The following is a 12,975-nucleotide window of genomic DNA, read 5'->3' on the forward strand; positions in this document are numbered from 1 at the left end:
TTTGAAGTAAGCGCTGGTTGAACACCGTCTTTCAAAAAACAATTGACTCTTTCAACTAACCCATTGGATGATGGACTGTACAGTGCTACCTGCAAATGAATACTGTCATGTTCGTGCATGAAATTGTTAATCTCTTTTGATACAAAATGCATTCCGTTATCTGTAACAATGTATTTTGGATCTCCTACAACTGAGAATATTCTTTCTAGGAAACCAATAGCAGATTCAGTACAGGGTGTTTCCACAAACTCAAAATATATCAATTTTGAGAAATAATCCACCAAAACAATTAAGAATTTCTGTTCAGTAGGTAATAGATGGAAAGGGCCTGAAAAATCCATTGCTACTTTAGTCCACGGACCCTCTGGAAGAGATACCAGCAACAAAGATTTATGCGTGGATTTCCAATGCTTGTCAGAAACAATGCACTGTGGACATTTTTCTATTAAGGATGAAACAGATTTATCCAAACCTGGCCACCAAACATACTGTTTGAGTTTCTTTGATGTAGATGAAATGCCTAGATGCCCTGCATGTGCTAATTCTGTGAGACGTGCACGTAAGGAAAAATGTGGTACAAATAAATGGTTGCGTGTGCATATTTGATTCTCATCTGATAATTCAGAAGACACCTGCGCAAAACACCTCAATACATATGATAGTGGTTTTTCAGATGGCCACCCAGTTTTTATGTACTGAACTACCTTTTTTTGCAGAGTAGCTGTCAACCACTCTTTCTCGGGAATTGCACTTTTGCACACATCAATAACATCTATTACTGCTACAACAAACTCCTCATCTTCAACCATCCTCCCATCTTTCTCATCCAAAGGTAACCTCAACAAAACATCTGCATGCACATTTTTCCTCCCTTAAAGGTACTTGATATTGAAATTATACTCTTTTGTAGTTTAGACAACAATCTAATAAGACACGCAGAAGCTTTGCAAAGGCCATTCCCACTCAACAATTAAACAAGTGGTTTATGATCCGTGTGCAAATCGAAAGACATTTCCCAAACATATGTTTAAAACTTTCTACAGCCCACACACAGGCTAAGGCCTCTCTCTCTCTATTGTACTATAATTTGCTTCAGCTTCTGAGAGCGTTCTAGAATCAAAAGCTACCGTATTCTCCCTGCCTTGCAACCATTGTTCAAACACTGCACCTATTCACTTGAGACTTGCCTCAACCGTAATAAAGAACTTTCCTTCAGGCTCAAACGGTTGTAGAGAAGGAGCTGATATAACTAACTGTTTGATGTCTTTAAAGGCTTGATTTACCTGTTCAGACCAAATGAATTCGGCACCTTTTTTGACAAGAGAACGTAAAGGCTGTACTAATCAGCTATGACCTGGGACAAACGTTGCATAATATTCACAAAGGCCCAAAAAGACTTGAATGAGTCCTTGTCAGTGGGTGGTGGTGCGTCTACTATAGTTTTAACATTACAAGCTTTTGGTTTAATTCCCGATTTCGAAATTGTATGCCCCAAATATTCTACCTCTTTGGTCATAAAACTGCATTTATCTATTTTAACTGTCATTCCATGTTGTGCCAATGTGCTCAAAACCCTTTCTAAAAGAACAATGTGTTCATCTATAGTTTTAGTAAAAACAAGAATATCATCCTGAAATGTTTGAACTTTTTTCACCCCACTAAACAAATTGTCCATTAACTTTTGAAAAAGCTTGCTGCTGGAGCAAGGCCAAATGGTAATCTTAAATATTTATAAGCCCCAAAAGGCGTAACAAATGTCGTCAAAGACTGAGAATCTGATGTAAGTGCTATCTGATGATAAGCTGAATGCAAATCTATTGTTGTAAAATATTTGCCATCTCCTACATTAGCTAACATCTCTTGAATACGAGGCAATGGGTGACAATCTACTACTATATTTTGATTAAGTGACCTAAGGTCCACACAAAGTCCCAAGCCACCAGACCTTTTCTTTGTTATAACAATAGGTGACGCCCATTCGGATGAATCAGTGATTGTAATTACACCCTCCTCTGTTAGTTTCTGCAAAAGATTTTTCAAATCACTTCTCACACTCAAAGGTACTGGTCTTACTTTATGCACAACTGGGACAGCTCCTTTTTTAAATTTAATATGATGCTCAAACCCTTCTACTCTACCTATAGCATCCATAAATACTTTTGGAAATTTCTGTGCCACCAACTGTCTAACGTTTTCCTTACCTACAATATTTCAAATTGGGATTTCACCTAGTACTACTGGTTCCTTTTGGCCAGGACGCATATATATACCTAACTTCGCAAAATCTCTCCACCCCACAATGTCCCGTCCTTTAACAGCCACGTAAATCTTAATATTGATCATTCTACAAAGTCATTCAAGGTGAAAAATAAAATATCCTAATTAATCTACATCTTGTTCTCCAAATACCTTCGAACTTATATCAGCCGGTATCAACTTTGTATCCTTCGGCCACAGTTTGTAAAAAGTACAGTCAGCTAGAATAGTTACAGGAGCACCAGAATCTGCCATCACTGTCATTATTTTACCATCAATAGTCACTTGACAAAAAGGTCCTCTTATACTTTTAATTCCATCAACACTTAAAAGGTTCTCTTCTTTTGAGTCTATTGTCAACAGCACATTTGTGAATTTATTCCTGCAGTTTTGCAACCTCTCTTCCTCATTAGGTAGGCTGACACTGTTGATTTTCGTTTGTTGAAAACTCCTACAGATGTTCTACATACAGACTGAAAATGGCCCATTTTGTAACAGTGATTACATTTCCTTCCTTGTGCCGGGCATGATGAAGAACTCCCTATGTGATTCCTGGATCCACATCTATAACAGGTGTTGCTGCTTTTCCAGAATTTGTTCTCCTTACTTAAAACACATATAGAAGAATTTTCATTTGAAATCAATTAATAGGAGACAACCCGCTCTGATTTAATGCCTCTCCTCCATGGTTTGACATTACTTGTGTAGTAACAATAGACCTCTCAATACTTTTTGCTATGTCTATAGGCTCCATTAAAGATGGATTTCTGCAAGTCAAATGTCTTTCCTGTATCTTCTTTGAATAACAATTGAAAACAAATTGATCCCTTATGTATATGTCCACATTATTTTCAAATTCACACTTAGATGCCAGTACTCTCAGTGTGGCAATATATTCCTCCACAGTCTCATCACAGGATTGCTTGCACTTGAAACAATTATGGCCCATATTTATACTTTTTTAGCACTGCATTTGCGTCATTTCTTGAGGCAAAAACAGCACAAACTTGCAAAATACAATTGTATTTTGCAAGTTTGCACCATTTTTGTGTCAAAAAGTGGCGCAAATGCGGTGCTTAAAAAGTATAAATATGGACCTATATCTCTCCAAAAGAACACTTGGCTCTTCTGAATACTGTTTGCACATGCGCTCCTTTGCTTCCAAATATACATTCCAAGGTGTGTTCTCATTAGTTGGTGCAGGTCTAACCAGAAGATTATCAAAAACCCTTTGCCACAGCTACACCCAAATGATTGAAGAGCAGGGCCATCTTCCTGACTGGAGAATACTCGCTTGCATCAATGGCGGTAATGTAATTTTCAAATATGCGTAACCACTCCTTCCATTTGATGTCAGGTATACCATGTTTTTGCAAAAATGGTGGTGGTTGAATTACTCTCTGTGATGTTGCCATAAGGACAATTTAGTAAAAACTATAGCCAAGTAATACCAAATATATATATATATATATATATATATATGTATATATATATATATATATATATATATATATATATATATATATATATATATATATGTGAATACCTGCATAATATGCTTCAATTGTATATATCAAATGCTGCAGTAAAGATAGACTGATCAATGCTTTTATGTGTCCAAGTATTCTAAGTAAAGTGTGACAATTAAAGTTCAAAACATCGTTTTTTACTTCGATTTTTTTTTTCTTTTAGATAATATAATGTCTCTGCTCAAAATGGCCCCCAAAAACGGAATGATGAAATGATGTTGATTTTCACTTCAAATAAAGCGTCCCAGTCCAAAATGGCCACCAAAACCAAAGAGCCAAAGAGTTGACGAAAGACGTCCTTGTTTTCTCTACGTTGTTCCCACCATGCAATGCACGTGCAGTTCAATGCGCACACAGCTTCAAAACTGCGACCTGCGTGCTCAAACGATGCGCACCGCTTCAGAGTTGCAGCTTTGGAAAATTAATAAAACTCACTGCTGTGCCGCAAATCACAAGCCACATCTCATCATTCAAACTTGATGCCGATGCTGAGAAAGTAAGTCTGTTTTTTTTTTCTTTTTTTTTTTTCGTCAGTGAGTTTGTCGATGTAACCCACTCCTGGTACCAAAATGTAGTGATGGTGAAGGAAAGAGGCAAGATCCAGATTGGAGTGAAAATAAGAAATATGTTTATTTTAACATCGAAAGTACAACACACTCACGATCGAAGCATCTGATCAGCTCTCCGTCCACAGGCAACTGTCACTGTGGAACAAAGAGTCCATCAAACGCTCTGAGGAGTTCAAAATTACATCTGGCAATTACAAATAGTGCTTTCCCCACAACTCTGAACATTGCTGTCTGATGCCCCATTGACAGAGTGGTGAATATTCAAGAGGAGCAGAGAGGGAGGAACAGAAGAAAGATGCAAGAGAAAACATGAGTACAAGCTGTTATGGTTTAAAATGCTGTTATTTCTCCTGGCACAGGAATGTTAAGGAACCTGTTTTCAAGTTGTCAAATGATATTTAATATATCACAAAGACACTGCTCCATTGAATATCAAACAATCATTGGCATTGCAAATAGGTCTCGCCTATGACTTTCAAAAATATATTTTAACTATATTGTACACTAGACTAGTGGGGTTGCTATTTAGGGTGGCTAAAAGTTATTGGTTTAAAGAGGCAGTGAGTGACGTGTTCTAAGGTTGAGCAGAGGGCAGTGTTATGGAGTGGCTTACCCCAAAGGAGACCCTGGGGGAGCTGCGGGTGGGGCAATGCATGCACACCCCCAGAACACTCCAAAGCTATTAAAGCCTACACTTTCATAAACTCTCTAGAAACAGGAGGAGTGTGGCCATGTGCACTCACGGCACCAGTCGTCTTTCACAGGACCTGGTTAATCCTGAACACCGCTGTCTTCGATAAACTGTAAAGCGCCCTCAAAATGATGGTTTACTGTTGAAGGTGATTTGAAATGGTGGGTTACCATGGCAACAATGTTCCAAGCATTGCGATCCCACAAGTGGGATAGATACCTCCTCATTTCAGTTACGGTGGCTGCTGCGGGTGACCCTGTGGAGCTTTGTGGGTGATGCTGATTGACACGGCAGTGGACATGACTTAGGCTCAACTGCAGGGCCAGGATTGTCTGGTCTGACATACGAAACAAGTGCTTTGTCCCTTGAAAACAAGCCTGAGACACAATTCTGTTGCCAAAAGATGCCCAAGAAAAACCCAAATGAGTTGTTAAAAAAACAACACTGGATGGATGAAAGAGATCAAAACCAGTAGAACATAACAGGAGCCGATAGAAGCATGCATATTTATCGGCTTTAATATACAACCCAACACTACATAGCACAAACAAATATACACTAGACAGAAGAAAGAGATTAAAACCAGTAGAACGCAACAGGATCTGACAAAAATGTGCATATTTATCGGTTTTAACCTACAATTTAAAACAAGCTGGTACCATGCAGAAAAAAAGGAACAGCATGCAGCCGCCCATAGCACCTGACATGCTGGGAAGCGGCCGCGAAGCGTGTGCAGCGCTGATCAAGAGAAATGAAACACAAATGCTTGTGTGTGATGCTTTTTCTTAATTAAAAACATTTTTCCAGAGCCAGTACTTAAAATGGGACAAGTTGAATGCTACAAGTAATGGGATGCTGCTCTGTGACAGTGAACAACCGATGAAAATGAGGGACGAACAGGAATGATTAACCACTTGGAAGCAAGGATTTTGAGAGGACATTGGAATAAATCAAAAGCAATGGGCCCACAAAGACCGCCAGCGCTGTCTGGACTCAACCTAAAATTATGTCTACCAATCATCTAATATTTTGAGCCAAATGCGCTATTTTCTGGGGAGAAATGTTTCTTGAGGTTCATGCTTGCTATTCCTTGCTTACTCACATTGTTAATTTTCTTTGTACAGAGGAGCAATTATAAAATATTATTATTTTATGATTGCCAAATGCTTGTCAAGATTGTATGGAAGCTTACCTATATCCGGCCTGCAGATAGTTAGGTAGCGATCAATGGCAACCACTGTTAGTAAGCCAATACTTGCCATTCCAAAAAATATGTTTAAGCCGGCATAAATCTGAAAATAAAATAACATATTGTTAATGACAGCACTAGGCAAAGACATATGATTCTCAATTAATTTATATTTTTGTAAACTATATTCAGGCCACAAAATGTATTTATGTTAGACGATATTTCTGTTATCGATATTTTGACATACAACAATACAGTGCATATGAGCCACCTGATAAATTTGAACTTTCCAAAGAAGATTCTGATCATCATGTCACATTCCACTCTACGTGCACATCTTACAGTAACTGCAGCACCAATCCCTCTATGGAAATTTACTGGTATATTTCATACACCCAGCACCACTCGCTAACTATTTTGCAGCCTAAGCCAGATTTTTTTTTAATTGAGTACTCATAAAATAAACAGAGTTTGGCAAACAATTTTTATTTTTATTCGGAAATTTAACTATTTTTCCGTGGTGAGCACTTAAAACTGAAACTTACAAACTATGAGCTTTTCACTGTTTGGTGTTCATCAGAAAATACTCATGCATGTTCGACATTTTTCCAGTCTTCATTTTGTTACATTTTGCTGTTTTTGTAGCATCTATTGCTCTGTGGGCGTTTTCACAAGAAACTTTTTTTCTGCCATTTGGTCAATATCTTTCTCACTCATGGGTTGGTATTTAATGCCATGCAGATGCTTACAGCAAGACCATTAATGAAAAAACAAACTAAAAAGTGTTCATCCTTCTCCTTTCTTCCCAGCGTCTATACTGAGTCACTTATTAACAGGTTGTAACCATTCATTTACTGCAAAAAGCACAGTGCTGCTCACTGTGGTGTGTGACCTCAGACCGTCAAAACCCGTAGCATTATTGACTTATTTCACACCACCCACGCTGCCTTCTTCGATGTCTCCATAAAATCAGGGTCCAGACTGACAATCCTATTTCCAGATCGCAATTAATCAGTGATTACCGGAATACAAGACAAAGCCCTTGACTGGATTGCTTTCTTCCTCCACGGCCGAACCCAAAGTGTACGCCTCCCGCCCTTCCGATCCAAAGCCACCGAGATCATCTGCGGCGTTCCCCAGGGTTCCTCCCTCAGCCCTACACTGTTCAATATCTACATGGCCCCCCTCGCACAAATGGCCCGCCAATACGACCTCAACATCATCTCCTACGCCGATGACACACAGCTCATCCTCTCCCTCACACTGCCAAAACCAACCTCCATGAGAGCATGAAGGCCATCGCCGAATGGATGAGGAACAGCCGGCTGAAGCTGAATTTGGACAAGACGGAGGTCCTCATCCTCGGATCCACCCCCTCAGCCTGGGACAACTCATGGTGGCCGACCACACTGGGAACCCCTCCAACTCCCACCAACCATGCACAAAATCTAGGATTCATCCTCAACTCCTCCCTCTCCATGTCCAAACAGGTCAACACAGTCACCTCCTCCTGCTACAACACTCTCCGCATGCTCCGGAGGATCTACAAGTGGATCCCGACTGGAACAAGAAGAACCGTGACACAGGCCCTCGACAGCAGCAAGCTAGACTACGGCAACGCACTCTACACAGGCATCCCTGCCAAACACCTGCGACGCCTCCAGCGCATCCAAAATGCCTCCGCCTGACTGATCCTCAACGTACCCCGCCACAACCACATCTCCCACCACCTGAGAGACCTTCACTGGCTCCCCGCAGACAAGAGGATCACTTTCAAACTACTCACCCACGCACACAAGGCCCTCCACAACACCGGACCTGCCTACCTAAACAGCAGACTCAACTTCTACACCCCCACCCGCCAGCTCCGTCCGCTCCATGAACCTCGCCCTGGCCGCTGGCCGCCGTCCCCCGCATCCAGCGAAAGACCTCCGGCGGCAGATCCTTCTCCTACCTCGCCGCCAAGACCTGGAACTCTCTCTCGACCAACCTACACCAGACCCAAGACCTACTGAAATTCAGAAGACTCCTCAAAACCTGGCTCTTCGATCAGTAACAGTACCCCCTCACCCTTCCCCCAGCGCCTTGAAACCCTCACCGGTACGTAGTGCGCTTTATAAATTTAATGATTGATTAATGATTGATTGATCATTTGCCAGTAGGGATGAGTATCAAAAACTGTTAGGAAGGATGTCCGAAAGGGACATCAGATGTCCCATGACCCTCCATAACTAATACCTAAGAGGAGGGCCACTGAATTATGCGTCAGGTGAGGAACAAATCAAGTGGAAGGGTTGACTAAATAATGCAGCAAGAAAAGGCAAATTATACAGCATAATGCAGCAGATTTTCTGATGTTAATAGTTCATTATTTTGTCATTTGTACTTATGCAAACACTTGTCTGGACAAAGATTTCAATGCATTAGTTGCTGTTTAACAATCAAATCAATCAACCAGCAACAGAAAGATGAAGGACCTTCTAAACCAAGGGAACACATTTTGCCACGTTTTAGTAACTATTGGTCCGTATAAGATAGAAACATTTTTGTTAAAATCTGCAGCTTGTGCTGTCGATGATGGCGTATGTGGCAAATGTGGCAATTCTGTAATTGTGCGGAAAAAATGCTGCAGCCACAGAACTGCCTGATTCCAGTGGCTCTGTCTGAGAGTGCCTGTTAAACAACTAAATATATGTGAAATAAACGGTTTTTTTTCCACTTAGCTTGCTTTAAATATAAGAAAGAAATCTGGGGTTGTGCAAATCAACTTGGGTGCTATACACATTGTGGTACGCCAATGGCTTCCAGCTGATTTTTAAAATGTAACTCTGTGAAAAGGGAATGTCGGCTGATTCGGCCACACTGCCCTCTGATAACCCATCACGCAGCCTCTTTCGGAGGGTCAGTGGCCTTCTGCCTCCTCACGGAAGTTAGGCACTGGGGGCCTTTAGATAAATGTTGATCTTTCTTTAGAAATCAGATTTCAGCTGAGGTTAAAAAGGTGTTAAAATTTAGATAAAGAGAAGCCCTGCCTTTCTGTCCTTCCCCCAGCAGATTTTAACAGCTACTAACTGGCTAGATAGCCTATGGTAACAGGATTTCTTTTTGGTTTCCGGTGTGAAAAAAGGATTCTGATGAAGGCACTCTGCCTAATCTAACAGAGGTTATGAATCGAGATCTCTTTTCTCGAGAAGGAAATTTACGAAATACTTGTGTAACTTTAGTCTTCTTTCCTTCTTTATAACTTATAAACTTTCGAGTCCCGACAGTGCCTGCTTCACTGTAAAATGTACATAATTTGTAAAAAAAAAAAAAGTGTGTGTGCATGTGCAGCTGTGTGTCTGTGTGAATGCAGGAGCCCAAAGTTGCTCTTCGGAGCACACCACTGGGGCTACCAAATGCGGGTGTAGAGTTGCCAAAAAATCAAGGCTGTCTAACCTCGATTCCAACTTGTATCTCATTTTGGCACCAACTTGCACTCCTTGTCTCATTATATCAGTGCTGCAGGTTATTTTTCTTCCATGCTTTCTTTCTTTGTCGTTATTACCTTTTTCTCCCCCAACCATTCTCCCTTCCCCCGCGGTCTCCCATTTCTGATTCTCTCTTTCTTTTTCCTCTGGGTCATCTGGGTCAAAAAGTGAGGATCAAAAATAGGTCTTGATCCCCAAAAGTGATGTGATTGCTGTAGTGTCTTGCTGGACACTTTCTAGTGTTTCTGCCAGCCACTCTGCTGAGGGCTGGTCTTACATGCACACCCCACACCCACCCAACACAGGTGTCACCAGTCAGGTGACCCTGCCAATAAAAGGGGCCAGGCGCACGTGCCCGTGGACAGTTTCCAGCCAACATGCAACAGAGTGTGTCTATTATTTTGGTAGCATGATGGCCTAGGGCCCCCAACACTACATTGTCGATGAGTGGGTACGGCAACCCCACGTGGCTGCAGACATGAACTTTGACAGTGCGCATGGGGGGGTAGAATGCCTCTGCATAAGGCACCCCATGTCTCCTGCCAGCACGACCGGTGCAGGAAGAGCAGTCGGTGGGAGAAGAAGGCCGTCACAGCCCCAGCCCCGCCGGTGCATTAGAAGGGGTAGGTGCTGGCGACCAGAGCGTCCGCAGCACTGCCAAAATGGCTGTGGTCGCCGAAAATAAAGAAAGCACTAAGAGGCGTGCAGTGCTGCCTTTTCCCCACCCCCGTGGAATAAATGCCCAGAGCTGCCTTCCCTCCCCACCCCCGTGTTAGCTAAACCGGCCCACAGCATTAGCAAAGGCTGCTGCGGCCACATCGAGGGAGTCGTAACGGTGCTTTCATGCACCAGGAAAACAAGAGAAAAAAACTGCCAGCATTAAGTAAACCTGCCGCAACGTGGTGAGATGTGATGGTGCTGTCACGCACCGTGCACTATGAGAAAAATAAAGTGCACAGAACAATGGCCGGGGCCAGCCGCCCCCGCCCCAAGAAGCGCGCGGCCCATAGCATGCACAGAAGAAGCTGTGGCCGCGCATGAAGAGGAAATGGTGCTGTTGCGCACCGAAGTAAAAGAAAAAATGCCCAATGCCGCCCCCTCCTCTCTGCAATCAAGCTGAAAAGGCCGCAACATGGCCTGCTGTGGCCGCAAAAAGAGGAAGTGCCTATGGGCCACCCCCACTGTGCATTGCAAAGTTTTAAACCTCTTCCCACAAGCTTGTCTGGTCTTGAAAACGGAAAAAATTTGTGGATAGAAATCGGAGGTGCTGACACACACCTAAAAGAAGAATTAAGTGTCCGGGGCCCCCCACCCTCCCTCACTGAACTCCGTGACGTCTGCCTGCCTCTTCAAACGAGGTTGTGCAGAAAAACAGACAAAATATTACAAGAAAAAAAAAAAAGAAAATAAGACAGAAGTGTAGAAGAAGTAAACATGCACTTACCTGCTGCTCCTGCAGCCCCCTCCAGAGCCCCCCTCTTGCCTACTTCCTCTCCAGTGTCTGCCTTCAACTAACGAGGCACGAGAGTAAGAAAGTGTCTTTCCAGCTGAAAAGAAGTCCACTAGTGACATCTAGTGCACAAAGTAGGTACTGCACCCTTGTTTCTGCTTCAACAGGGAAACAAGCTGTGTTAAAGAAAAGTCTACAGCAACATCCCAGAGAGTGACTGTACCAGACCAACAGCGCGCCTGCGGACGGAAACGGCGCAGAAGATGGAAGTGACGCATACGATGTTGCACAGGGAAGGACAAGACTGCAGCTGTTCCCAGCCAAGCTGCAACGGTGAGGAATGGACTTAAGTGCCAAGTGAGGCACGAGGAGTGCACGCATGGCCTGCGCTGCCCCTGCCGGCCGTCTGCCGCCACCGCCGAAAGAACGCTACATGCCCCCGCAGTGATGGACATCATCGCAGGACAAGAAAGGGATATGCGCGGCATCAACAAAGGACGCCCAGGAAAAAAAAAGAGACTATGTCACATGCGCAGAGAGCTGCGCCAAAAAAGTGACAACACAGGCAAAGCCCGCGAAGATGGAGAGAGCACCCGAGAGCGTGGCGTAACGCACGGGACAAGAGCCCGTGTCAGCCGGCCACACAACGACAAAAGATGCCCACCGTTGGCCCATCAGTGAGCAGGTCATCAGAACTGACCGACCCTGCCAACGCAGATGGAGGCAGGAGTAAGCGTCGCAACAGCGCAAGAGTGGTGCCCTCGAGTGAAGCGATGGAGGAAGAGAACGGTGAACCAAGAGGAGAGGTCCACCAAGAGGATCTGGGAACGGACCAGACCAGGAGAGGTCTGCCAGAACAGCAGATCATGTCCTACCCGCAGTACTCAGCCTGCGAGAGGCTGTGACCGAGCAAGATGCACCAGCCGAGGTGCAGTGATAGGTCCATGTGACGCAGCATGCGACCTGTGGCATGAGGCCACGTCGAGGACGAAGAGGAAGTTGCACCAGCAGAGGTGCAGTGCAAGGTCTATGTGACGCATCATGTGACCTGTGGCACGACGCCACACCAAGGAGGAAAAGGAGAAGAGAGAGTGGCACGATGCCACAAGAAATGAGGAGAAGAGAGGAGTGTGACAAACCGGTCCCACCACAGATCGACTCCATCACAGGTGTGCAAGTGGAAGTAAGTAGTGTGACACAACTGAGGACTTGTACGAGCAGGTGAGAAGGTATCCATCAGCACAAGACAGTCACCGGGGTGAGCAGACGTCTCTGAAGACAGCTACGCGGGTGGACCCCCACGCTTCTCAGGGCGTCCATCCTGTCACTTGTCACCGGCTGCTTGGCTGCGATGACATCCCACAGAAGACTCACCAGTGGCCACGATGTCCATTAAGTGATCCTTCCGCGAAGAAGACGCCGCCACCTGTTTGATCTGCAGAAGGATGAAAAACATCATCATCATCATGATGAGGTGCATCACCCAACCACCGAAGGAGCACAGCCCCACCTGAGTGGAGGCAGTCAGTACAAGAACCAACGCTGACAAAGCATGTCTGGCAACGTAGAAACTTACCATCTGAACACCTGTCATGAGCCCCGTGAACCAGACACCTGCTGGTGAGAGCAGCCCAGATCATTTGGATCATTCATCCTTGGGGTTGCACAAGATTTGGACGTGGCTCTGTTGGGAGTTCAGAGCGACTCCTTTGGCGTGACCTACTTTGGCCCGCACAGCCCCTGCAGTCCTGTGGCAATCCAGGGGCAAGGGCCTCCAACAAATTCCTGTGAGAGAAGAATCTCACTGAGAGAGAATGCATC

General features: G+C 44.0%; 1 protein-coding gene across 1 annotated transcript in view; it reads right to left on the minus strand.

Moving 5' to 3' along the window:
• Window positions 1-12,975, minus strand: part of RRH (retinal pigment epithelium-derived rhodopsin homolog) — a 280,798-nt gene that overhangs the window by 143,290 nt on the left and 124,533 nt on the right. Inside the window, exon 3 of the mRNA XM_069230250.1 lies at window positions 6,238-6,337. Coding sequence (XP_069086351.1) covers window positions 6,238-6,337 — 100 coding nt within the window. The remainder of the gene's footprint in view (window positions 1-6,237; window positions 6,338-12,975) is intronic.

The sequence above is a fragment of the Pleurodeles waltl genome, chromosome 1_1, assembly GCF_031143425.1.
Source record: "Pleurodeles waltl isolate 20211129_DDA chromosome 1_1, aPleWal1.hap1.20221129, whole genome shotgun sequence".
Taxonomy (NCBI): Eukaryota; Metazoa; Chordata; class Amphibia; order Caudata; family Salamandridae; genus Pleurodeles; species Pleurodeles waltl.